Raw genomic sequence first — 26,191 nt, forward strand, 5'->3', positions numbered from 1 at the left:
TAATGGATACTTAAGAATTTTACTTGATAATAATTCATATGAAAACAAGATTCAGTTAATTACCAAATGTATTTTAAAAATTAAGACACATACACAGATTGGGTATGGATTTTGCTTTGTCCATTTATTGTACTATTTGTTAAGATATCTTACATTTTGTTGTATTTCATCAAATTTTGATGGGAACATTGACAAGATAATTGATGATATTAAAGAATTATTTTTTTAGGTGTGATAATTGTATAGTGGTTATATTTATAAAGAAAAAAATAGTTCTGTATGTTTACTTACTGAAATACATACAGATGAGATGTTATGATATCTGGGATTTTCTTCAGTATTATCCAGTGAGGATAAGAAGTGAGTGAAAGTATAGGTGAATAAGATTAGCCTTGAGTAGATAAATGTTAAAGTTGGCTGGCAGGAATACTGGACTGAGATGCCCTCTCATCTGACTGTATCTGAAGGAAGGAAATCAGATAACCCACGGAATTACTGAAACTCCTTTTAAAATTATTGAAAAAAGCAGACCAGATGAGCATGAATAATTTGACTTTTCTGAAGTTTATTGGTTAGTTTTACAGAAAAACATTCAGCATTTTTTCTCAGGTTCATATTATGAAAACCCACATAATGAGAACACTGTGTTTTAATATGAAAACTCAGTATTTAAAACCACTTGGAAACAACTTTTAAAAACTGGGAGAAAATGTACTTTATTTTCTATTGTGAAATACAAATTTACCTTCAAGATATATTTTATGTATGTCTCCCTATTTTAAACCAAACTAGAAATTCAATGCATAGTTTGTTGGGATTAGTTGATGAAAGTTGTTCTTTAACGTAACCTTAGTTCTCATCTTTAAAAAAAAATGATGTTTCTTTTCGAGCTGCAATTATAGAATCTCAAAAAAGTATTCTTCTCTATTCTACTTTTAAATTCAAAATTAGGAAACCTGAAGAAGCCTATTTGATGCCCATTAGATACCTATAGTAATTTAGATCCATTGTGCCAATATGCAATAACAAATTTATCCCAGATTGAACATAAATTTAGTTTCCTAAAGGTATGCTCAGTGCTTTGTTTATTTGTATTACTGTGTCCTACTTTAGACTATGGTATTAGTTTATATGTTTATTTATTTAATTGAACTTATATAGTAATTGTGCTAACATATGACTTTCTAATGCTGGCCTGCCACTGCATGATCAACCTTTTTTCCTACTGGAATTTAAAATTTTTTTAATGTTTTTAATTGATGCTTTTTTACTTTATCCCTTTTGCCTTTAATAGCTTCATGATGTTTTTCCCTTTTCTTTGAGCAACTCACAACCTAACTCTGTGCTGTTGTATTATAATGCTTTTGCTCCTTTGCATGATTGTAATACACCAGTCATTTGTGTGATTGTAATCTATTATTCCACATTGGTCATTGACCACATTGTGTCACCAATATCTACTATTTCCCATTTTCAGATACTGCGTTTTCCTATTAATGGATAAATTTCTTGCTTTTCCTTTTTTCTTGAGTAAACATAAGTTGCATTTATCTATCCAATTTCATCTTTTTTTTTTAGTTTCCTGATTCATCATTTCTTATTCTGCTCACTAATCTTTATTCTTAGCATTTGACATCCTCAGACAGGCTGTTTATGGGTAACTGCTCATGTGAGGTGAACTGTAATGAGGATAACATCCTTGCTCTCAAAGAGGAAGAAGACCAAAATGAAACTCCACCTCTCATCTGGAAATCATTGACTCCCCTTCTACAAAATAGTGAGTTTATGTTTTACTCAGTCTTTTTTCTCCTTTATTGCTTTGTAGTATAATTGTATATGAAAGCACACATAATTACAAACTTACTGTTAATGACTTTTTACCTCCTAACTTTTGTAAATTATTAGCAATACATGATAATAATAATCTGTAATGTTACGGAGCAGTTATTATGAGATGGACACTTTTCTGAGGGCTTCATATGTATCATATAATTTAATCCTAAAGTACTAATTACTAAATATATAACTATTATCATTGTCCCCATTTTGTACAGCTGGTTAGTTGCAGAGAGACAATTCAAACATAGGCATCTGACCCCAAGGCCTGAGCAATTTTAAGCACTATGATATATGGCCTTTAAAAAAAAAAAGTACAATTAAGACAATGTGTTTGTTCATGATGCTAAAGCAGCTAGTTGAAAAATGTGGAGTTAATCCAAACCAGATTGTTCTTTACTGAGATAAAAAAGAATAAAACTGATCAAATTATATTATTTTCCATTTAAATAATTTTGTAGTATAGAAACAATGTGAAAATTAGTTGTCATAATACCTATTTAGGTGATACTTTCTCTTTCTGTCTTTTAGCATCAGTGGCTTCTTTTTCTTTAAACTTCAAATTTATCCTTTTGCCTAGTTTAAACATGAATTTCTTCTGAAAGCACACACACACACACACACACACACACCAAAAAAAAAAAAAAAAGGAAATTGTATTGGTTATACGAACACATAAATCATTTTTATAAATTAGATTGTTTTCAGATTTTTAAAATTAGGAATAATAATGTATATTAGAATGTAAAAACTTTAGATTTATAAAGAGCCTTACTAATCTCCATCTTGTGAGCTGATTCACAGTAATGCAGTGATAACTTTTGTAGGTGACCTGGCATCTGAGGCACAGGTTTTTGGTGCCCTTGTCACATGCTGTCGAGCACTGCCAAATAGTTTTGGGCACACTAACAATGTTCTACCAAAACTTGGGATGTGCATTTCTCCATTCTGCCTCAGGGCTTCCTCTGAAACCAAGGGAGCTTACTCAGCCCTTGTGCCAAGGAAGCCTGGAAGAGTGAGGGAGATATTGGCACTTGCAGCAGCGTTCGACTAATGGGGGACAGGATATTGTGAATAAGTACACCGGCCTGATATCCTTCAGATGAGCAATCTGAGCCACCTTCTACAGAGCTCCTCAGAGAATTCCCAGTAGAATTGATCCTTGGTTGCTCAGATCATTAACCCACTCAGTAGCATTGTTGGCTTTTCCTCTCCTGTCTTGCTCTCCATGCCTTCTCTGTCAGCTTTTTGTGATTTACCTCCCAAATAAGTTGCCTACATCCAAGTTCTTATTTTAGACTCTCTTTTGGGACAGTCTAAACTAAGACAGGAATTTAGAATTGAATGTACAGATAACTTATAAAACCCAGTGTTCTTTTTAATCCTGCATTTTAACTTCAATTTTTTAATGGTACTCTTTAAAAATCTTTTTAACCCTATGCACAAGTTACATGGTAGCATAATTTATCTCTTTCAGGGATGATATATTTATGTACACCTGAAATGTATTAATACATTTCAGAGCTTCAACTATATTTAAAAGTTAAAAACTTTTGAAATCATTTGAAAAACATCTGTTACTATATGTTTACCTCCTCTAACTATGCATAATTCACTTGTTAAAACCCAGAGATAAGGGAAGGAATGTGTTTCTTTAACTTGACATTTTATTCTGCCGGATGTTATTTTCCTCCCAGGAGTTCTGTTTTATGGAACTATATTAGGAAAGTGTTGATTTGACATCTGTCATTATAGGTTTCATTTACTGTTTTTTTTTTTCTTTCTTTCTTATTCTTTCTTTTTTTTCTTTTTCAGGTCAAAAATCAATGAGCTCAGGAAAATCTCCAGGTGGTTACCAGTGGATTAACGGCATCATAGCCGCCTTTCTCTCATTCAGTGAAGAAAGTGTTATAATTGCAGCAGCTCAAGCGTTTTCTTCTCTACAAGGTGCTAATTTAGTTAGTACTTAGTGAGTAAGGAAACTGCTTTTAAAATTCAGAAAAACAATTAACAGGTTTATTTATTTATTTTAATTCTAAGCCTTCCCCAAACCAGAATCTATGAATGAATGTCTGGTATTAAGTGATCTTTAGTGATGAAAATCAACTGTCTAGTGATAATGTATTTATTTGGAAATTCATAAACATCAAGGTGATAGGGAAAAAAAGTAAAACCTGTGTGTTTGAATTATTTCTGAAATGTATTCTAAAGCTTTATGCAAATAACCATGGCTTCTTTCTGTAGTCATGTATCTTAGATTAACGTGTGCATGTATGCTGGGTGTGTTGTCTGCTTCCTAAAGTGCTTTTGTTAACATCATAATTTTAAATTAAGCTTTTCAGAAGGCTGTTCGTACTGTACATTTTGGCATCTAAGATTAGGTCAGTGGCCATAAATCTCATTTACGTACTTAATGCAAAGGAGATACTGCTGTCTTGGGAATCATGTGAGCCAGATTCCTTACTTTGCCCTCTTGTAAGATACTGACGTATAAAACAAAATGCTCCCATTTTGTTTTGTATCTTTCTTTATTTAAAACTTTAAATAAACAGTGTTTATGCAAGATTCTTTTTCATTCATAAAAATGGAAATCACTCTTAGTGACTGCATGAGTAGGCTTGTATTCTTGTTCACGACTTCGCATGATAGATCACCCCATAAAATCTTTACATTTGGCTTGTGCAGCTGAATTCATGACTGAATACAGAATGATAAAGAAGCTTTAGCATTTTGTGGAAAGAAAAGAAATCATGCCTTCTAGATGGCCCTTAAGCTAGCTTTTAACTGCCTGGAAATCAGATAGAAATGTATAATCAAACTTGCCTTAAAGGCACAGTGTTTAGTGTAAATCTTTAGGTCATAATCTGTAAATTAATGCAAAGAGATTCTTTAAAATTTATTTGGTTTTCATTATATTTGCATGGAAATCTGCCAGTCCAAACGTATATTTATCTTTGTTTTTTGTAACCTTTCTATCTATCAGAAGTTAAAATAGAAATGATGGATTATGTCACTGGCCAGTCCAGCAGCCTATTTCTTTCAACACATTGCTATGTATTTACTGTTTTAGCTATATTGTTTTCAATTTCTGGCAAAATAGTCAGTTTTTGATCCTGGGTAGAAAATGTCAGTGCTCACATTTCCTATGGGGTTTTGGCCTTTTTGTGAAAAGGTAGGGGGAGAGCTAAATGAATTATGATGCTGTCATCTGAAGAAACCACAGTGTAATTCTTTGCCAAATTTTAGCAAGAACAGAACTGATCATCTGCTAGTGTAAGCCTTTCCTTGAACCCTACCAGCAGTTCACTCAGGTTTCTGCCTGTTCTCTTTCATGCTGTGAGATTGTAGCCTACCGAAGTCCTTTTAACCTTCCCTTTGCAAGGTTAATTGATTTAATAACCCCCAAAGAAGACAAATTTTGCCAGAGGAGTTTAGAAATCTAAATTTAGGAATTTAAAATTTCACAGCTGAGCTTAAGTAATATTAAAATTAAGACTGAGTTGCTTCTTAACATAAATAGTTTATGGAGAATGCATGTGTCTTATATTAATTTTTTTGAAAGCTGACACTCTTCTCATCCTTCACAAATCTATTTCCCTAGATTTTAAAGAATGGCAAATATTACCAGATAACATTTGTGTGTTATACTCTTTGAAATCAACACATTCTGAATGTGAATATAACTAATGTATATTGTAATCATCTGATAGTATAGTTTGCCATGCTTAAGTGCTCCTCAAAACCATTAATTTATACATTCTAATATCTTTTACTGACTCCTAAGGATGTATCCTTGCTTGGACTAATGGAATTTAGCTCCTACCCATTTGGAACAATTCATAGGAAAAAAATCTCAACATTAAAGATTGTTATCTATGAGGATTCTTCAATTTCATTTTTTAGCAATCATTTTGTAGCACTAGTTTCAGATGATTTTTTTAATTGTTCATTTACAATGTTGTGTTAATTACTGCTGTACAGCAAAGTAATTCAGTTATACATACTGAATTACATGTTCTTTTTTTTTAATACATTCTTTTCCATTATGGCTTATCATAGGATATTGTATATAGTTCTCTCTGCTATACAGTAGAACCTAGCTGTTTATCCATTCTATGTATAAATGCTTACATCTGCTAACCCCAGCCTTCTACTCCATCCCTCCCCCAAAGTCCTCCCCCTTGGCAACCACCAGTCAGTTCTCTATGTCCATGATTCTGTTTCATAGATAGATAGGTTCATTTGTGTCATATTTTAGATTCCACATATAAGTGATATCATATGGTATTTGTCTTTCTCTTTCTGACTTAACTTCACTTAGTATGATAATCTCTAGTTGCATCCACGTTGCTGCAAATGGCATTATTTTGGTCCTTTTTATGGCTGAGTAGTATTCCATTGTATATATGTACCACATCTTCTTTATACATTCAGCTGTCAGTGAACATTTAGGTTGTTTCCATGTCTTGGCTATTGTGAATAGTGTTGCTATGAACATAGGGGTGCATGTATCTTTTTTAATTATAGTTTTGTCTGGATATATGCCCAGGAGTGGGATTGTTGGATCATATGGTAATTGTATTTTTAGTTTTCTGAGGAACCTCCATACTGTTTTTCACAGTGGCTGGACCAACCTACATTCCCACCAACAGTGTAGGAGGGTTCCCTTTTCTCCACAGCCTCTCCAGCACTTGTTATTTGTAGACTTTTTAATGATGGCCATTCTGACCCGTGTGAGGTGGTACCTCATTGTAATTTTGATTTGCATTTCTCTAATAATTAGTGATGTTAAACATCTTTTCATGTGCCTATTGTCCATCTGTATGTCTTCTTTGGAGAAATGTCTATTTAGGTCTGCCCATTTTTTGATTGGATTTTTTGTTTTTTTGTTGTTGAGTTGTATGAGCTGTTTCTATATTTTAGAAATTAAGCCCTTATTGCTCACATCATTTGCAAATATTTCCTCCCATTCTGTAGGTTGTCTTTTTGTTTTGTTTATGGTTCCTTTGCTGTGCAAAAGCTTGTAAGTTTGATTAGGTCCCATTTGTTTATTTTTGTTTTTATTTCTATTGCCTTGGGAGACTGACCTAAGAAAACATTGGTATGATTTATGTCAGAGAATGTTTTGCCTATGAGCTCTTTTAGGAGTCTTATGGGGTCATGTCTTATGTTTAAGTCTTTGAGCTATTTTTAGTTTATTTTTGTGTATAGTGTGAGGGCATGTTCTAACTTCATTGATTTACATGTGGCTGTTCAACTTTCCCAACACCACTTGCTGAAGAGACTGTCTTTCTCCCATTGTATATTCTTGCCTCTTTTGTTGAAGATTAACTGACCATAATCGTGTGGGTTTATTTCTGGGCTCTCTATCCTGTTCCATTGGTGCATATATCTTGTTTTTGTGCCAGTGCCACACTGTTTTGATTACTTAGCTTTGTAGTATTGTTTGAAGTCTGGGAGGGTTATGCCTCCTGCTTTGTTCTTTTTCTTCAGGATTGCTTTGGCAATTCTGGGTCTTCTGTGGTTCCATATGAATTTTAGGATTATTTGTTCTAGTTCTGTGAAAAACGTCATGGGTAATTTGATAGGGATCACATTAAATCTGTAGATTGCTTTGGGTAGTATGTCCAGCAAATGACTTTTTATTTGATTTATCTTTCTTGATAAATAATTTTAAGTCTTTGTTTCCTCTTATCACCTTTTTATTTTATCACCTTTTCTTCTTTTGTCCAGCCCAACTCTAGGATTCCTTCTTTCCATAACATGTATTCAGCAAACACTTTTTAGTGCCTATTCTGTGCCAAGTACCATGCTACATTCTGGGTTTACTACAGAGAATGAAATAGGTTTATATTCTGCACTCACAGAATTTAGAGTCTAGTGGAAATAATACCCATAATTATGCAAAAAAGATAGGGGAGAGAAAGAGAGGAATACACTTAACCTAGATTTTTTTTTTCCAGCTGAATGCTTTTCCTCTAAAATCAGGAACAAGACGAGGATGCCCACTCTTACCATTTATATTAAAAAATTAAAAATAAAATTACCATATGATCCAGCAATATTCACTCCTAGGTATATATCTGAAGGAAACAAAAACACAAAAAATTTGAAAACATTGAACCCCAGTGTTCATAGCATTATTTACAATAGCCAAGACAAGATATGGGAGCAACCTAAGTGTTCATGAACAGATGAATGCATAGAGAGAATGTGAGATATATATACATATATATGTAATATATATACACAATGGAATATTACTCAGACATAAAAAAGAATGCAATTTTGCCATTTACAACAATGGGGATGGACCTGGAAGGTATTATATTTAGTGAAATAAGTCAAACACAGAAAGGCAAAATTCTGTGTTTTTACTTATATGTGGAATCCAAAAAACAAAACAAAAGAATGAATATAACAAAACAGAAATAGACTCACAGTACAGAGAACAAACTAGTCATTACCAGTGGGAAGAAGGATTGGACTGGAACAAGATAGAGGAAGGGGATTAAGACACGAAACTACTAGATGTAAAATAAATAAGATACAAGGGTGTAATGTACAACACAGGGAATATAGCCAATATTTTATAACAACTTCATATGGTATATAATCTATAAAAATATTGAATCACTATGTTTGTATACCTGAAACTAATATAATATTATCACTCAACTATACTTCAATTAAAAAAATATTAGTTTGGGATGAATTGTAAAAAGAACAGGTCTAAACATCAGCTTAGGGAACTGGAAGCTTAACCTGAAGAATTTTTACATAACCCGGTGCAAAATCACAAAGGGATGAAAAAGTATAGGAGTTTGTTATATTTGGTACCCTTTATTTCTCTTTTTGGGGTCTACAGTTTCCTCAACTTCATGTGATTGCATGTATATGTTTAGTCTTTGGGAGATAGGACACAGGAAATGTTTGAAGTCATAAAGGGAATTGTTGGAAAGCTTTGAGAATAACAGAAGGCACGGTGAGAAGAAGAAGGAGTGGTTTTGTATTTAACTGATACATGTATCTTTATTATATTCTTGATCCTATTTTTGTTGGATTTAAGGAAAAGTGGGGTGTTTATATTTTCCTCATATACCCCTTACTCCTATGAATTTCTATTTATAGGTCTTTTGGAAGATGACATGACTTTATACAATACACTTATATCTCTACTGATTTAGCATCTTCTGACAATTCTCTATTATCTCCTCACTATAAAGAGTGAATAATTAGCTAAATTTTATTTAGTATTTACTATATGCCTGATCCTGTATTAACTCAATTATCACAACCATCCTGTGAGTTAAGTACTGTTATCCCCATCTTACAGATGATGAAACTGGGTTAACTAGAAGTTATCTAGGCCAAGTTTATACTACTAGTCAGTTGGTGGGATACACATAAGCAACTGGCCTTTATGCTTCTGCTTTTAGCCTCTGTTCTATATGGCCTCTCCCTAAGTCAGTGATATACCTATGTTTTAATTCTGTTATTGAAGGATTAAGTAAACATACAGGTACTTTTCTCAAGCTACTTAGCTTTAAATTTTTAAGTGAGAAATTTAAGTATAGACATTTGTCATAGGTTATAAAATAAATTACTTCCAGTGGATTTCTAATAGTTTCTCAGTGCTGAAGCAAAACAAATACTTACTGGATGGATTCTGGTGCTGCATTTAGTTTTTAATTAGTGACTGTGAAAATAATTTCTCACTGTTGTTAAAGCAATTCAGTAGTAGAATCATTTTAAAACATTAAGTCTTACTTATAAATAAATTCACCTTAGACAAACAGTACATAAAAATGAAATGATACCACTTAAAGTGAACAATAGACTTTTGTTAAAGTGTCTAAATGTAGCAGTAAGTAAAGAGGTGAGCTGGCAACTGCACTGATTTGGAAAGCTACTGACTTTGGGAACAAAGTGATGCTGACAAAGTCACCTCTACTGTTCAGATTTGGAAGTTTGATAGCAACCTATGCTCATTCTGTAAACAAAAATATCCCAAGAAAAAAAGAAAACAAAATATTTTCCTCTCTTTCCCCAAGTGACACATTTTCTTGGCTTTTGTCCCACAAATATGTTCATTTTAACACAATCAAAAGATATTTCAATCCAGACATAAAATAAAAATTCTGTATAAGAAAGCTGATTCATAGGCATGATTAAAGGCATTCATAGAAAAATGACATGTCTAAAGTGTGTTACACATTAATAACATCATCCTTAAATAGAATGTCTTTTAAATGTCATATTCAGAAATTGACATACTGATTTTTTAAAAATCCAATTTAATTACTTTATGTCTGCATTATACAAGATTTGAGGAGGGAGAGTTTAAAATCCTTTTCTAACTCATCCAGAAGCAGTGTCTTCATTATTTTTCCTTCATTCTTTCACTATGTTTAAATAACATATTTGAGTGAAAATTTAAAAATTCAGTGAAAATTAAGATGTTTCCAAACATATTGATAAATTCATTCAAAAAATTATTTGGATTCCTACAAGTAAGTGTATTTAACCTGAGGTTAACGTGATGTTCAGAGGCATATAATATAGTTCAAAACACAAGAATAAGTTAATAATCTGATAACTTCCTACCAGTCAAGGATATGTCCCAGAATATATAACAAAAAGTTTGGAAAATATGGGAGAAAAATTGAGAGACATGGAAGAAAAATCGGGGAGGTCCCAGTTTCAAATAAGCAGAATAGAAATAGGTGGTAGAGGAGAGATAGTTTTTGAAAAATAGAAGGAAATTGTTTTCAGTTAATAAGGATAAAATTATTCAGAAAAAACTTCAACCCAAAATGACTCTTGGATGCTATCAGACTTACATTCTTCACTCTAAGGAAAAAGAGAAATGCAGTAATACAGAAATGGCAGTGAGAAAAAATATTAAGTAACACAGGTATAATACAACCAAAACGTATTAGAAGATGATGGCAGTACAGATTGAGAAACAAGAAGAAATGCATCTGTTCAGTCGCCTCAGGATGAATTAAATGATATTGAGAGGATCTCTGTTAGGACACCCATAAACTGCTTTTTTTCTTACATTCTAGTTGAAGTATTAGCACACAAAAAAGAGCACAATTCAAATATACAAATTAGTTAATTTTCACAAAGTGATCACACCTGTGTAACTGCTACCCAAGTCAAAATATAAAACATTATGAAGACTGCAGAAGTCCTCCTCATAGCTTTGTGCTCTTCTCAGTCACTATTCCTTCTCCCTTTCCTGACAGTGAACACCATTCTCACAATTAATACCACAGATAATTAGTTTTGCTTGTTTTTGAGCTCTATATAAAGTAAATATTTATTATTTATTCTTATGTGTTCCTTGTGCCTGGATTCTTCCACTTCGTTTCACTCAACATTGTGGCTATAAAATTCATCCATATTGTTGTATAAATGGTCGGGGTTTTACTTTCCTTTTTCTTTTTTTTCTGAAAAGTATTCATATTGTGTGGATGTACTATATTTATCCATTTTATGATGGACATTTGGGTATTTTATGGGTTTACAAATAATAGTGCTATGAATATTCTAGTACATATCTTTGGTTCAAATGTGTATTCATTTTTATTGAGTAGAATTGCTGGGTTTTCTAAAGTGTTTAAAACAATTTGAACTCCCACCAGCAGTGTATTAGGGTTCCATTAGCTCCATAGCCTCACCAACACTTTGTGTTGTCAGTCTTTTTAATATTTGCCATCCTAGTGAGTACATAGTGGTATGTCAATATATTTCTAATCTGTAGTTCTCTGATCATGTTTTCTAGCCATTTGGATATCTTCTTTTGTAACTTGTCTGTTTAGGTCTCTTGTACATTCTCCTACAGGATTATCTATCATAGTTTGTTTGTTTATAAATTTATTTATTTTATTTATTTATTTTTGGCTGCATTGGGTCTTCATTGCTGTGTGCAGGCTTTCTCTAGTTGCGGTGAGCGGGGGCTACTCTTTGTTGTGGTGCATGGGCTTCTCATTGCGGTGGCTTCTTTTGTTGCAGAGCACGGGCTCTAGGTGCACGTGCTTCAGTAGTTGTGGCACGTGGGCTCAGTAGTTGTGGCTCATGGGCTTAGTTGCTCCACGGCATGTGGGATCTTCCCAGACCAGGGCTCGAACCCCTGTCCCCTACATTGGCAGGCGGATTCTTACACACTGTGCTACCAGGGAAACCCCTCTGTCATAGTTTTTAATTAATTGGTAAGAATTCTTTTTCTATTTTAGATGTGAGCTGTGTCAGATACTGTGGCTTCCCATTTTACTCTATTTATAATGTCTTTTGATGAACAATTCATTCCTTTTCTTGTCTTTTAAGGTTAATGCTTTCTGTGTCTCATTTAAGAAAAATCTTTCCCTATCTCAAGATCATGAAGACCATGTTGTCTTCCAAAAGCTGTATTTTATGTTTCATATTACAAATATGGACTATGAACACTTTGTTAAATTGCTATTCAAAAAGTTTGAACCAATTTATATGCCTACTAAAATGTGCATAAGAGTTCCAGCTTACTCACACTTGCTAAAACTTGCCCAAACTGGCTATTATTAATGTCTTTTGTTTTACCAATATGGCAAATATGGTGTAGCTTTTTATTGTTATTGAAATTTATGGGATGTTCAAGGCATACAAAAATGATCAAAAATATTATATAAAAAACACACTCAAATATCCATGACCCAGTTTTTTGTTTGTTTTAGTATAAGCTAGTTGAAATAATCTTCTAAATGCAAGAGACTAAGAACTTTCAGAGTCTTGGTCAATTATCTCTTGTTTATAACATTAGTGTGATAACAGATTCTAACAAAGTTACCAGCAAGGTAAATTTTCACAAGTGGCTGTCTCAAATCATTTTGGGAGTGAGAGGTTTACAGGTGCATAAATAAATAAAATTTTTTCTTATGAATTAATTTTTAGGATGAAAATTAGGTTTCTATGTGGAAATCCCTCAGGTTAAAACTCTTGGCATTAAAATGTTATGAACCTAGATAGTACAATGGAATAATGGGAAGGATAATCTCCAAAGGATTAAAAAGCAATAGAGTATCTTGATGGTCCCAAAGTTGCATTCCTTGGCACATTTACCCAGTATAGACCTGATCAGAAAAAAGAGATTGGTCACAGTAACAGATGACCTTCAACTTCTGGGAAGCTGTGTATAATAGTGGACCTTTTGGCCTATCTGTTTTCTACTGTAGTTTGAGAGTAGCTGCATGTTAGCAGGACCCCTAGTTTTTCCCACATGGCAGTGCAAAGACGTATGTGTCTCCAAACACATCACAAGTGGAAGCAGCTCCATCCCAAGTGTCATTAGTAGGCAAGCAAACCAGCCAGGTGTTGCCGGAAAATGGGGCAGGAAACCCTTATAACCTGCACATCTTCCTCAAGGAATAGCTTTGGGTTGGGAGCCCCAAGTCCCAAATGTAGATATATTTTGTGTAACATGAGTTCCAATTCAAAATCTCTCTGCAGCTATCAGACACTGTTTAAACCAAAGATGTGAGTGAGGAAAGTTCCTAATTCTCTTTACTTCTAGACTAAGAGAAGTTGTAGAGGGATTCTGACATGGGAACTTTAAATCCTTTGCCTGTTAGTTGTATCCTCTGTCTCCTAGGTATAAATGCTGTTGGGTGTCATGTTTATCAAAGGATCACCAAACAGAAAGGAATGGGAAAAGCTCATCTGGGCTGAATCTCTACTCTTCCACAGAATTTTACTTGAACTCAGAAAACTAGCAGTCTGTTTTTCTTTGAAATGTACAAAAAATGAAAATCTTCCAGTAGTCAAATGTTTCATAATTCTTGAAGCAAGAAGTTCCTCAGAAATGGAATTTTTCTTTTTTAGCTTTTGATACTAAATCTTTAATATTTGCTTAGGGATTTTCCTTTACCTTTTTAAAACTTTGGTTCACTTTTAAGTATTAACTTGCATGTTAAGCTATAACACTTCAGAATAATTTACATTCATTTTCCTTAGTACTTCAAGAAAGAATATAGCCAGTGAATGTTGAATTAATGAGCTTAGTGGCCTACAAAAAAAAAAGGAAATGTGGCATCCCAAGAATGGCTGTTTGCTGGTACATGAAGCAAATTGATTATTATATTTGACTTAATGTTTCAGTGTATAAGAATGAAATAATATTAATTTTAAAAGCAGCTTAAGATCTTCATACAGAGCTCTTTGAAGGTTATTTTGTTTTCTATTTTCTTCTATTCAAAATATATAATATATATTAAATCCTACTTCTTTTATCTGCTTTATTGATGATTAGCTGTGCAGTTATCTTCTAAGCATTCTTTGCCTGAAATTCGAAGTTCTAACTGGAACACCCTTAAAGAGAGGTACTTTCCCTCAAGTTCCTTAATAATTAAGTCCCATAAAGTCAATGATCATCCCAGGATTCAGTTCATCCCAAGAATTTTACTGCCCTTTTCTGTTTTATTAGTAATCTTCAGTCTCAACAGATGGTGATTCTGGTTTCTTACTTCTTTATCTTCTTAAATCCTCTTAGTTTCTTGGTTCAATCAAGATTTATCTCATTTCCAGAACTTTGGAGAAAGTAAGGAATAACAGTATCGGAAACAATCAACAATCCTTAAGAAAATGGTATTAACTTTTTAGTATTTATAATCTATCATTTTCAGTGGATCTAACTGGGAAGTGTCCAAAGCTCAGATCTAGTGTAGAGGACATTACAAGCAATTTAAGGGTCAGAAGTTAGATCAATTTGTTTTAATTGAAATTTCGGTAATGGTTTATTTCCTTACTCTGGCTCTCATTTGCTAAGACATAAGGTATTAAAATCATTGATATTACTCATTGGAAGTATTCTGAAATAAAAATCAATGGGTTTTTTTTTTGCATAAGGTAACACTTTAAAATATATTCACTGATTTAATCTTATTAACATGAAGTTTATACAGGAAAAAAACCTTGATAAGTTGCAGATGCTTTATTTCTTAAAACCTAAAGTTTAAAGTCACGTTTCATGTTTACAAAAGGCCAAATTATGGTAGCTTTAAAGACCATTAGTGTAGAAGTCAATAAACTAAGGCCCACAGGCCAAAGCCAGCTTGCTGCCATTTTGATACCACCTACAAGCTAAGAAGGATTTTTACAAATGAACATTTGCAACTGATGCCAGGGAATACTAACTTTGAACCCTTATTAAGTGAAATGTTATCCCAAAAGGAAAAAAAAAAAGAGAACTTCATTCTTCTCATTAGTAGACATGTATTTTTTAATGATCTCAATTACTATTATTACATTTTGAATTTTGTTAACAAAGCAATTTGTTTTCTACATTTTGTTAGATTTTCTATAATTTGTTATGTTCCAGATGATATCCTCAATTTTGCCTCTTAGCCTGCAAAATTTAAAATATTTACTATCTGGTCCTTTATAGAAAAAGTTTGCTAACCTCTGCATTATACCATCACCAAATACTGCAATCACACTAATCCATTGTCAAGAATATAAATATTATAAATGGCAAGTATTTTGTATAAAATCTACTCAAGATATCACTAATAATTTTCATAGTTTTCCTAAACTTATGGATATGTTTCCTTCTGCAGCTACTATTAAATCTAAGAGATTGGAATTGAAAGATATTATTTTGGTCCGTCTCTATCTGAAAAACATGAAAGATTTCTCATCTATTAACTCAGCATATGTGACCACCTTCAAGCATTGCCTGCCTGCAAGGTATGTAACTTACTGCTACATGAAGGGAAAGTTGCCTGAATGCCTGATACCAGGCATTTCTCTGGTTATCTCCTTTAATCCTCATTCAAGGCTCATGCTCTGATGTCCCTGACTTTGAAACCTGTTCGTTATCATGTTCTCTCCCATTGGTATAGTGGTTGTGTTGTTTTTCAAATTTATGTGGTTTTCATGTTTTCTAGCATGGTTTATTATCACAGGTTTCTTTTATTTCCCTCTCTTATTTACCAATTCTTACTATTTCTTAACAACAGTTGTCAGTAATTCACAAATGGAGATACACATTCACGGTAAGGCTTAAGAAATAAAGGGATTCTGGGATATGAGGAGAGAAAAACTAATATTGGAAAGTGGCATTGGCAGTAAGGTAAAGAATGAATCTTCGTGGAACCAGTACACTCTTCCTTTTACTCCCTCAACTCATCTCTATACCTCCAGTGTATGGTCATTTTCAAATTGTCTAATTTGGCCTTGTTTTAATTATCCTTAAAATAAATGATTTCAGACGTAATCTTAAACAACCAAACATCAGATGTTTTGTTGTTGTTTTGCCTGCACAAGACTAATCAGGACAATTTGCTAATATTTAATTATCTTTTCCAATTATTTTGGAATATATAACTTTCAAATTAAAAAGTGAAAGAAGGGCTTCCCTGGTGGCGCAGTGGTTAAGAATCCACCTGCCAATGCAGGGGACGTGGGTTCAATCCCTGGCCCAGGAAGACCCGACATGCCACGGAGCAACTAAGCCCATGAGCCACGACTACTGAAACCTGCGTGCCTAGAGCCCGTGCTCCGCAGCAAGAGAAGCCACGACAATGAGAAGGCCATGCACCGCAATGAAGAGTAGCCCCCACTCACTGCAACTAGAGAAAGCCCATGCACAGCAACGATGACCCAAGTCGAAAATAAAATTAATTATTTATTTATTTATTTTAAAAAGTGAAAGAAGAAAATAAGAATGGTTTTGATTGTACAGTATAAAATGCTTCAAGAAATTCCAGTTGTTTGACAGAAAAGTTAATTTTTTATAGGAAGTTTTCTAGAAATAGGTATTTATTTAATTTTGATGCAGAACACTATACTAGGGCCATATATTTTAAAAACAAAAGAAAGTAAAAAGACTTTTTCCATGGCACACTCAGAGATAAAAATAATTTTTCTATAAAACAACCCACGTCCCACTAGAAGTAAATAAGCAGAAAAGAATTTACTGATGAGAGAATGCTTTAAGACTTAGTAGGCATGGGATAAAAGAATATTGTGGCATTAAGCAGGGAAATTGGTACTTTCTCCAAGATCTCTGCCTTGCTCTAGGCCCATTCCAGGTAGCCACAGTGAGCAGCATCCAGCCATGAGAAGGCTAACCCATCTGCCCCCAGAACCAGTGGAGGACAGTGACTCAATATATGAGAAGCTCTTTTCCCATTAGGCAGATGAGACTGGAAATGCTCATCTGATTTGCTACACTTAAGGGCTTAAGTGCCTGGCATCTGCCAGCCATTCCACCATGTAGGCAGCACTAAGATTACAACTTCCTATTCAGACCTCATTGGCTCTGAAACCAAGTGTTATTTCTGCTTTGTTTCCCAACTAACTGGTTAAATCCACCTTTCAATTCATATTGCTTCCAACCCTGTTTTCTCAGGCTTTGTCCTGTTTTCCATCTATTCCTTCAAAGTTTTGATGAATTTCAAAAATATATATATATTTGACACTCCTACAGATTGCCCTCCCTATTGTAAAAACCTCCCCCACTATATGACTCCCTTCAGACTAAGAAGGAATTATCCAAGAGGTAGGAAGAGGACCGAGTTCAAGTAGGACCATGGAATCCTAGGGAAGATACCTTCAACAAGAGTCAGGGTTCAGTAGTATTCATTACTACAAATGAAGACTAAGAAAAGAACATAGGTTTGACTTATGAGGGCCTCAACATTGTTTTTCATTCTTTTCTTCCTATTTCTGATCAATTTCCATGATTCTTCTCTGTCTTTGGCATTAGTACCCTTTCCACACAACATTGAGAGAATCCCCACTGTCCCACTACCTTCAGACTAAAGAGTTGATATAGAGGTAGGACAAGGACCACAGTAGCGTTGGGATCAGGGAACTCCCAGGAAGGCTTCCTCAAGGGTGAGTGTTTGGCAATGTTTATTGCTCTTTGGGTTTAGAAGTTAATGTGAGGGCTATGAAAGGTAGGAGGGAGGTGAAACGGAAGAGATATTTTTAGAATAGGGAAATTTAAAATCTGTTTTAAGAGAAAAGAAGAGCCCACAGGAGAAAGATTGGAGATACAAAAGAGGGTAGGAGTAGAGAAGGGATGGGGTATACTTCTTATGCTGAAGCAAGATTGAAAAAGCAGAGTCTGGATGAATTTACTAAAACATTAGTGGAGAGTTGGAATTAAGACAGATGGCTCCCATTTCAGTAAACTAGGAAGTGCTATCAGATTACATTTATTTAATTGCTCAGATAATTCAAGTGAATTGACAAAGAAATTTATATACTGGTTCAAGAGAGCTGACTCATATTTTGACAGCTTTTATCTTTCTATCCTACCAAAATTTCATTGAAATGACAGAAGAAATGTAAAACAATAATAAATCCATAGCAACTTTAGAAAGCAGGGAAGGGTGCCATCAGAAGTGCAAATTTCTGGAAGGTATAAAGCAAATAGGATAAGATTGATGGCATATACCAGCAAAGGGGAGCCTGCAGCTCCATAGAGATGGAAAATATCCTTCAGAACAAAAGGAGTCTATAAATAAGCCCAAGATAAAAGACTGCAGGGAACTGAGAAGAATAGGTTATGTCTGGTTGGCTAGGGTGGTAGAACAATTGCACCAGTGTCCTGCCTTCAGGATGATTCTACTGTGTAATTCTTTCTTAATCTTTCTTTCCCAATTTTATTTTATACCTTCCATAAATTCCTTCCTATTCTTGCATGCTGGTAGTACCCTCTAACTTTGCAGCATTGCTACAGATATATTTTTAGATTTATATTTCTACTGTCACTTCAGTAGAATTTTTAGAGGGACAAGAAATTAATGTTTAGGTTCCATCAGTGACCTTGAACTACAACAATGAGAAAAGATCCTTTCCACATCGATTTTCTTGGTTTTGGTTTTGTTTCTTTGTTTTACATTGTTCTTTTAAATTTGGTTTATTTTTCAGAGTATGTGTAGAAACTATGTTGCCAGAAGAAGTACTTTTCTCAATAGATTGCCTTATCCACCAGAGTGACATAAAGATTGATGATGGTCTCTTTCACCCTAAAGAGATTCTGCATGTTCAGAATATTTCTCACTGGGCACCTGCTAGCATTGGACCATATAGTCAGTCTATCAAGGTTAGTAGACATGTTTTCTTGTTTTTGTAGCAATCAACTAAATATGTGAAGGAAGTTGACAAGTTGGCTCTTTTTTAATAACAAAGTTTTCAATTCAACTATAATCTTTATCATGTTATTGATCCCAAGTATATATAGTGACATCTTTAAAAGGGGAACTTGATATACAGGCAAAAATAATTAAGAAAAGCAATTCTATATATTATTTCATCTATGAAAAGTTAAAACACTATTTAAATTTTTTTGGTAATTAACTGAAAATAAGTATGAATTAATTCCAATTTGTTATAGTCTTAGTTTGGAATATGAAACAAATATATTTGTAATTTTTTGGTTATTGATTTCTAGCTTAACTAAATGATAGTGAAAGAATGTACTCTAGATAATTTTAGTCTCTTGCAATTTGTTGAGGCTTGCTTTATGGCCAAGCACACAATCAGTTTTGGTAAATGATTCATATATGTATGTATTCTTTTATTATTTGTTGCAGGGTTGTATATATGCCAATTAAGGAAGGTTTATTAAAAGTATTCTTTAGTACATGCACCCCAATGTTCATAGCAGCACTATTTACAATAACCAAGACACAGAAGCAACACAAGTACCTGTCAACAGATGACTGGCTTAAGAAGATGTAATATATATATATATATATATATAATGGAATTACTCAGCCATAAAAAATGAAATATTGCCATTTACAGCAACCTAATTATTACAACCTAATATAGTTTCATACATTTAAAACTTCTTGGAAAATGCTAGGCCCTTAGAATATTTAAGTCCATATATCACCGTTCTTTGTGTTATTGTTATCAAACATTTTAGTCCTATCTATGTTTTATTCCTCAGAACACATCATAGTTTCTATTTTGTATGGTCAGTATTCATTTATATTTACCCACAGTTTTTACTCTCCCTGTTGAATTTCTATGTTTCCTTGGAATTATTTTTCTTTTTCCAGAAGAACTCATTTTTGTATTTATTTTAGTGGGCATATGCTGGCAACAATTTCACTTGCTTTTTTGTTTGTTTGCTAATGTCTTTGTTTCACTTTCACTTTTGGAGGATATTTTTGGTGGGTATAAAACCTTAAGATGACAGCTTTCTTTCAGCAACTTGAAAATGTCATTCCATTATCTATCTTTCATTATTACCATTGAAAAATCAACTATCATTCTTATTTCTGTAATTTGGAACTTTTTTTGTCTTTTTTTCAGCAGTTTTGCTATGATGTGACTTGTTGCAGTTTTCTTTGACTTGATGTCTTTCAATTTGGAAATTCTTTGCCTTTATTTCTTCAATTTTTTTTCCTGTCCTGTTTTTCCTCTAAGATGCCAATTAGGTATACTTTTTTACTCATCTTATATTAAAGCTATAAACTTTTTAGTGTTTCATCTCTTTTATTCACCAAATTTCAACCCAAATACTTTCTGGTATTTCTTTCAGATCACTTATCCTCTCTTCATCTTCCAATATTCTCTTTAGCCCACCTATTGAGTTTTAAATTTCAGTTATTACATTTTTAGTCCCAGAATTTCTATTTGATTTTTTAGAATTTATAAATTCTTCATGTTATTTATTTTTTGAACATAATTATAGCTCTCTTTATCCAACCTGATAATTCCAATAAATGGGTCATCAATTGATCTGATTTTTTCTCCTGTCCTATTTTGTGTCATGTCTGTTTTTCTTATTTTTTTATTAGTATCAAATATTATGTTTGCTAACCTGTAGAGGCTCTGGATAATGTTATCTTTCTCTATGGATCTGGTTTGCCAATAGAATCTTGGCAGATTACCATATTCTAATTCTAGGACTCAATTGCAGATTTGGTGATGCTCAATCTACCTTTTGTTTGTCTCTGCTTTTCTAGTATGTGGACACCTGGGTTTCTAACTGAGATCCTGGAGTTTTTAATTAAGATCTCTCCCCCTTGGAAGTTTCTGGACTATAGTTTTTGTCCCCCTAGGACTGTAAGACTATAGAAAACCTTGCTCAGCAAGTCCTTCAGTGGCTTTCTGCCTAGCTTCTTATTCTCTTGTTTGGTGTAATTTAATAATTCAGCAAATGATTTCTTATTCTTCAGTTCATTTACTTGTAGAAATGCATGTTTTATTTATATATCTTATAAAATAATTGTGTGCATCATAAAGCATATACTTTTAAAATGTACTAACTTTTCTTATCTTAGCATTAAAAAAAAGCGTCTTCATATAGTCTGCTTTCCCTGGAACCCAAGAGAAGTTTATTTGTTTGTTTTTCTTCTTTTTCATTTTCTTAACCAGGCCCTCAGAGTTTGTATCATTGAAGTAGTTATTAATGTTTGGAATAGACGTAAGATTATAAAATTTAGCATTGGAAGGAACCTAAGACATCATCTTCTGTTGGCTAATCTCCCACACAGTGCAGAAATGTTTCCTGCAGCATCCTTGGCATATGCTTATCCGATCTCAATTTGGATATCTTCAGCAAAGGAGCTCATCATTTCCTGAAACAAACCATTCTGTTGGACAACTCTATTTTAAAAATCCTTATGTTGAGCTAAAATATGCCTCTTTGTAACTTATACTCATTTACTCATTGTTTTAAGTTTTCCTTCTGGAATAAGTCAAAACAAGAGAACACTTCAGATAGCTGTATTTAAAGCAGATCTAAATGCCATTCCTGTCTTTTTTATTTTTTATTTTTTTGCCTTCTTGTCCCAAAGCATTGAAGGTAATTTGCTAAACTTGGATAATAATAATCATAAGAAAGGCCATATTTGGTAATAATTTAAAAGCTATCTTTACATTATACAAATCCCTCTGACATTTTGAAGACAAAAAGCCTTTTGTAATTATCTCGAATTACATTTTTGTATACAAAAAAAGAATAAGAAGACTGCCATCTATTTTCAGATGACACTACATGACCACATGTGGGACTGTAGAGAAAAACAATATTCAGTTGTAGAGATATGACTGAAATATTGGGGTGTGCATTTTTGTTTCTTTTTCATACATAGACTGTCTTCAAAACCTGTGGCTTGTGAATTAATAATAATGACAATAATCTTATAGCAGCTAATATTTGTTGAGTACTTACTATATGTAATTCATGTATCTTGGTTCTTCTTTAGACTGAGTTCTCTGCTCAATAAAAACTCTCTAATTCCTTATAATGTAATTTATGATCCAAACAGGATGCTTTGAGCATCAAAGAAGGTACTATTAGTAACTATTCTGAGACAATAGGTATAACCTGGAACTGTCCAGGCAGAGGGGGACTTAGAGTCACTCTTCTTGAAGTTGAATTCTAGTTATTCCATTGGCTGATACTGTTTGCCCAGAAATTTGCATATATATGCCACATTGTTTCAAAAAGTTCTAAAAGGCATTTTTAAAACATTATTAAGTCCTGTTCTCCTTATGATTTAAGATCCCACTTAAACCCCACCCTCTCCATCACCTTCATGATTGAACAATGTAGTTTTATAAGCAAAATTTACTACTTTTTTTCATAATTTTTCAAAAATGATAAATATCCATTGTTCTTTTTCCATTCTTCTTCAGCTAAAATGGAGGAAACAGTAGGGCTTAGAAGTCTAGACTGCCTATCCTCGTCTGCCAGCCCTTAAGGTATTATCAAAATGGGAGAAGAGGTATATTTTGAAGAATCAGAGCTGTTGTGTTAATAATCCCAGATTCCAGGCCTAATTAAAAGTTAGAGCATGGAGAGTACCTAGTGCTTCCAAATTATTTTTCAAAAATGCTATATTTGCAAAACTAATCCCATGATCCCTAAAGAATGTCCATCCTCATTCTAAGCAGTGTTCTCAGTCTTGGCACCATCACATGGGGCTGATTCCTGAGTTTCACTCTGACTTAATTGGTCTAGGGAGGGGCCTAGGTTTGAGATTTTTTATATATATGTAAGGTTGAAAGCCACTATTGTAAAGCTACATGGGGAAAAGAAAAGGTTTTTTCTAGGCCCAAGATTTGTGATTGCAAGTGCTGGCATAAGTAAAGTGCATGCAGGAAGATCACATAGATTCCAGATTTTCACACCTCAAGATCAATGCATCACTCTGAAACATCTGGTTGATTCTAAAGGAAACTTTCAGAATCTTGCTGGTCAGATCAAGGGGGGAGGAGATTCATATTTTTCCCCCAAAATATGTCCTCTTAACCTCAACCTGGCAGAAATCACTTTAGATCTTCTGTTCATAAATTAAAGAACTATGTGAGTTCCTTTTTGCAATATTGCATACTCTAGAAATTGGATCAAAACAATGATTAGGGAAATATAATGTGTATCCAGTTTCTTTTGTTAGTAGAAGAGAAAAACAGCGTAGAAATACTTATTTCCCTCTGTTCTTGCCTTTGTACTCTTTAAAATGGGTTTAAGATAGTTACTGTTTATCCTGTCGCTAAGGAGGCAAGTTTCACACATTAATTTTCATTAGGAGCAATATCAGATGATTACCATACAGAAGAGCCTCCTCTTTTTATGCTATCTTTTCTAATTTATACATTGCCACAGTCCATCAGCCTACCTGTGCTAGCTCTAGGATGTGTTGAGAAAAATATTTTTTCACTTTAGTATCAAATATTTTTCTTAACGACTCAATATCATCATGTTGCTTTATTTTTTTAATCTGTATATGATTTTCTTTCCTGACTAACTTATGTCCAAAAAAGGTAGCTGCTAAATCATGATTTTGACCCATTGATTGGATATTTCTGATTCTACTTACTAGAATGAAATGATTCTCACGTGAGCCAGCAGCTTAGTTGTCACACCAAACACTGGTCCATAACACTGCCAGAAGGTCGTACTGCAATGAAACTTCAGTTCCGAGAGTTAACAGTTTCCTCACGCTCCTCCCTCTGTCAAGTATGTTTAGCTGAGCTTGTGCGTATGACTTCAGTTCATAAAAAGTTTACAAGTGCAGCTGGAATGCTTAGCATTTGATTGTTACATAAATAAGTATTTGAGAACATATGTAAACTTGACAGTGTTAGTACCAGATGTTCCAGTAACACAATAATGTACTTTGAATGTCCCTTCTCATTTCGGCTTGTTTATTTTGGCACTCTTTCTTTATCTGCTAAGTTTCAGATAAGCACATATTAACTCCATCCATAGTGTTGATCCTCTTATTGTTACAATCAAGTTAGATGTATTACATTTAGTGTGTAGAAGTACAAATAGCATAGACATTAATACACAAAGTCATTTTTTACACATCCCCATAAAATACAAATATTTCACTTCCTTAATGTTTATGATATATAAAGAATAAAGAAATCTTCTCTGGGCATATGAATGTACTCTCATCTCTTTAGGAATCGCCCTTCCAATTATGAGTTTTCCAAGTATTTTCTTTCTCTTTTTGACCACCAGGCACTTCAATTAAGAGATTTCTGTCTCCTGCACAAATTCCCCTGTCTTCCTCAGGTCTTTTCCATCCCCTCACCATAGTTGACTCTATCTTGATATGTAAAAGCTATTGGCATTCAGAAGCACAATTTTTGCTTCTTTTTTATTTTATTTTGCAGTTATTTCAAACTCACTGAAGAATTGAGAAAATAAGAATGGTACATAGAACACTTATATATCTTCTTGCCAGATTCACCTGTTGTTGACATTTTGCCCCATTTCCTTTATCAGATGAGTGTGCTCACTCGCTCTCTCTCCCTCTCTCTTTGCATATGTGTATGTATGTGTGTATATATATATACCATGTATATATTATGAATGTGTTTATGTATGTGTGTATACATGTGCACACTTTTTTCTGAACCTTTTAAAAGTTAGTTGCATGGTCTTTTACTCATATACTTCAGTGTGTATTTTTTCTCAGAATAAGAATATTGTCTTACATACAAGTAAATTTTAAATAGATTTTTTTTTTTTTTCCTAATCGTCCATCTGTATTCCAATTGTGTTTGTTAACCCAATGGTATCCATTGTAAGATACCCAGGTCTGGGGCTTCCCTGGTGGCGCAGCGGTTGAGAGTCCGCCTGCCAATGCAGGGGACGTGGGTTCGTGCCCCGGTCTGGGAAGATCCCACATGCCACAGAGCAGCTGGGCCCGTGAGCCATGGCCGCTGAGCCTGCGCATCCGGAGCCTGTGCTCTGCAACGGGAGAGGCCGCAACAGTGAGAGGCCCGCGAACCGCAAAAAAAAAAAAAGATACCCAGGTCTTACTTTTGGACTCAGGTTGCACGTGTTGGATGTGTTCCGTATAGTTATAGGGCTCTGGGAAACTTAGTGACCCAGCAGTTTACTAGGGAAGTAACTTATTTAGAGGAAAAAATCCAAATATGGTCAAGAATGAAAGCAGAAAGTTTAAGCCAGAAATTCAGTTCTAAGGCTCAGAATGAGAGGTTATGCAAGGCCCAAAAAGGACAATCATGAGATTGTTTGGGAAACGTGGTACAATATGTGTTAAGCCAAGAGATTTAGAATTAATACCCTGAGATTGATGGAGGTCTGTCTTTATATGAAAACATCTCTACGGTAAAGAAGCAAGCTTGACAACCTAAAAGAGCCAGATTCTGCCTTTCTTGGGCTTTGCCTGATAGAAGATTGTGACTCAGTTAGTCACATGGCTTTTGTGAGATGAGATTCCCTCAGTGATCCTCTGGAGCAGAACCAAAATGGCTTCAGAGATGAAGCCGTCCAAGACCTCCTGTACTGGTTGCCTCTGATCATGAAGGAAGGGGTAGAGCGCCATCCAAGTAAGAGTAAAAATAATAAGAAATAACGGGGGAAAGGAGTAAAAGGCAAGTGAGTAAATGATTTCTAATTTTCAGAGTGGACCTAGGAAACCTGCTTCAGGTTTGTCCAATGGATGCAGCACAGTTCTGGAGGGAAGAGAGTCAACTAAGTTTACTGCTTGAATTGTTTCCTTTGGTAGAAAATGTGTTTTATTTGTATGTAATATTATAAAAAAATTTTTTAGAAACACACTCTGTTATAAATTTCAAGCTTGCCTCCAAAGATACAGGAAAACAAGAAAAATGTGCATGAAGTTAAGTAAGAGTAGACCTAATTAGCATTCTTATAGAATGAGCTGTAGATTTACTGGAGACTTACAAAAGGGAAAAATACCAGAGCACCAGACTAGCACATCAATCATTTGAAATTGTCTGACAGTCTTGAAGAGGATATCCTGGCTGCAGAAAGCACATAGCTGTCTTAAGGCTAGGGGCCCAGGTCAGAACTTAATAAGAACAAAAGATGAGCAATTTTGAGAGGAACCAGCTGGCT

The 26,191-nt window shown here is 34.0% G+C and overlaps 1 protein-coding gene across 1 annotated transcript in view; it reads left to right on the forward strand.

Annotated features, from left to right (window-relative positions):
* Nucleotides 1-1,639: 1,639 nt before the first annotated feature.
* Nucleotides 1,640-26,191, forward strand: part of LOC112391237 (diphthine--ammonia ligase-like) — a 236,237-nt gene continuing 211,685 nt past the window's right edge. Inside the window, exons 1-4 of the mRNA XM_024732553.1 lie at nt 1,640-1,777; nt 3,652-3,783; nt 15,432-15,561; nt 18,757-18,931. Coding sequence (XP_024588321.1) covers nt 1,654-1,777; nt 3,652-3,783; nt 15,432-15,561; nt 18,757-18,931 — 561 coding nt within the window. The 5' untranslated portion in view covers nt 1,640-1,653. The remainder of the gene's footprint in view (nt 1,778-3,651; nt 3,784-15,431; nt 15,562-18,756; nt 18,932-26,191) is intronic.

This window comes from Neophocaena asiaeorientalis, unplaced genomic scaffold (assembly GCF_003031525.2).
Source record: "Neophocaena asiaeorientalis asiaeorientalis breed wild unplaced genomic scaffold, Neophocaena_asiaeorientalis_V1.1 scaffold119, whole genome shotgun sequence".
NCBI classification, from domain to species: Eukaryota; Metazoa; Chordata; class Mammalia; order Artiodactyla; family Phocoenidae; genus Neophocaena; species Neophocaena asiaeorientalis.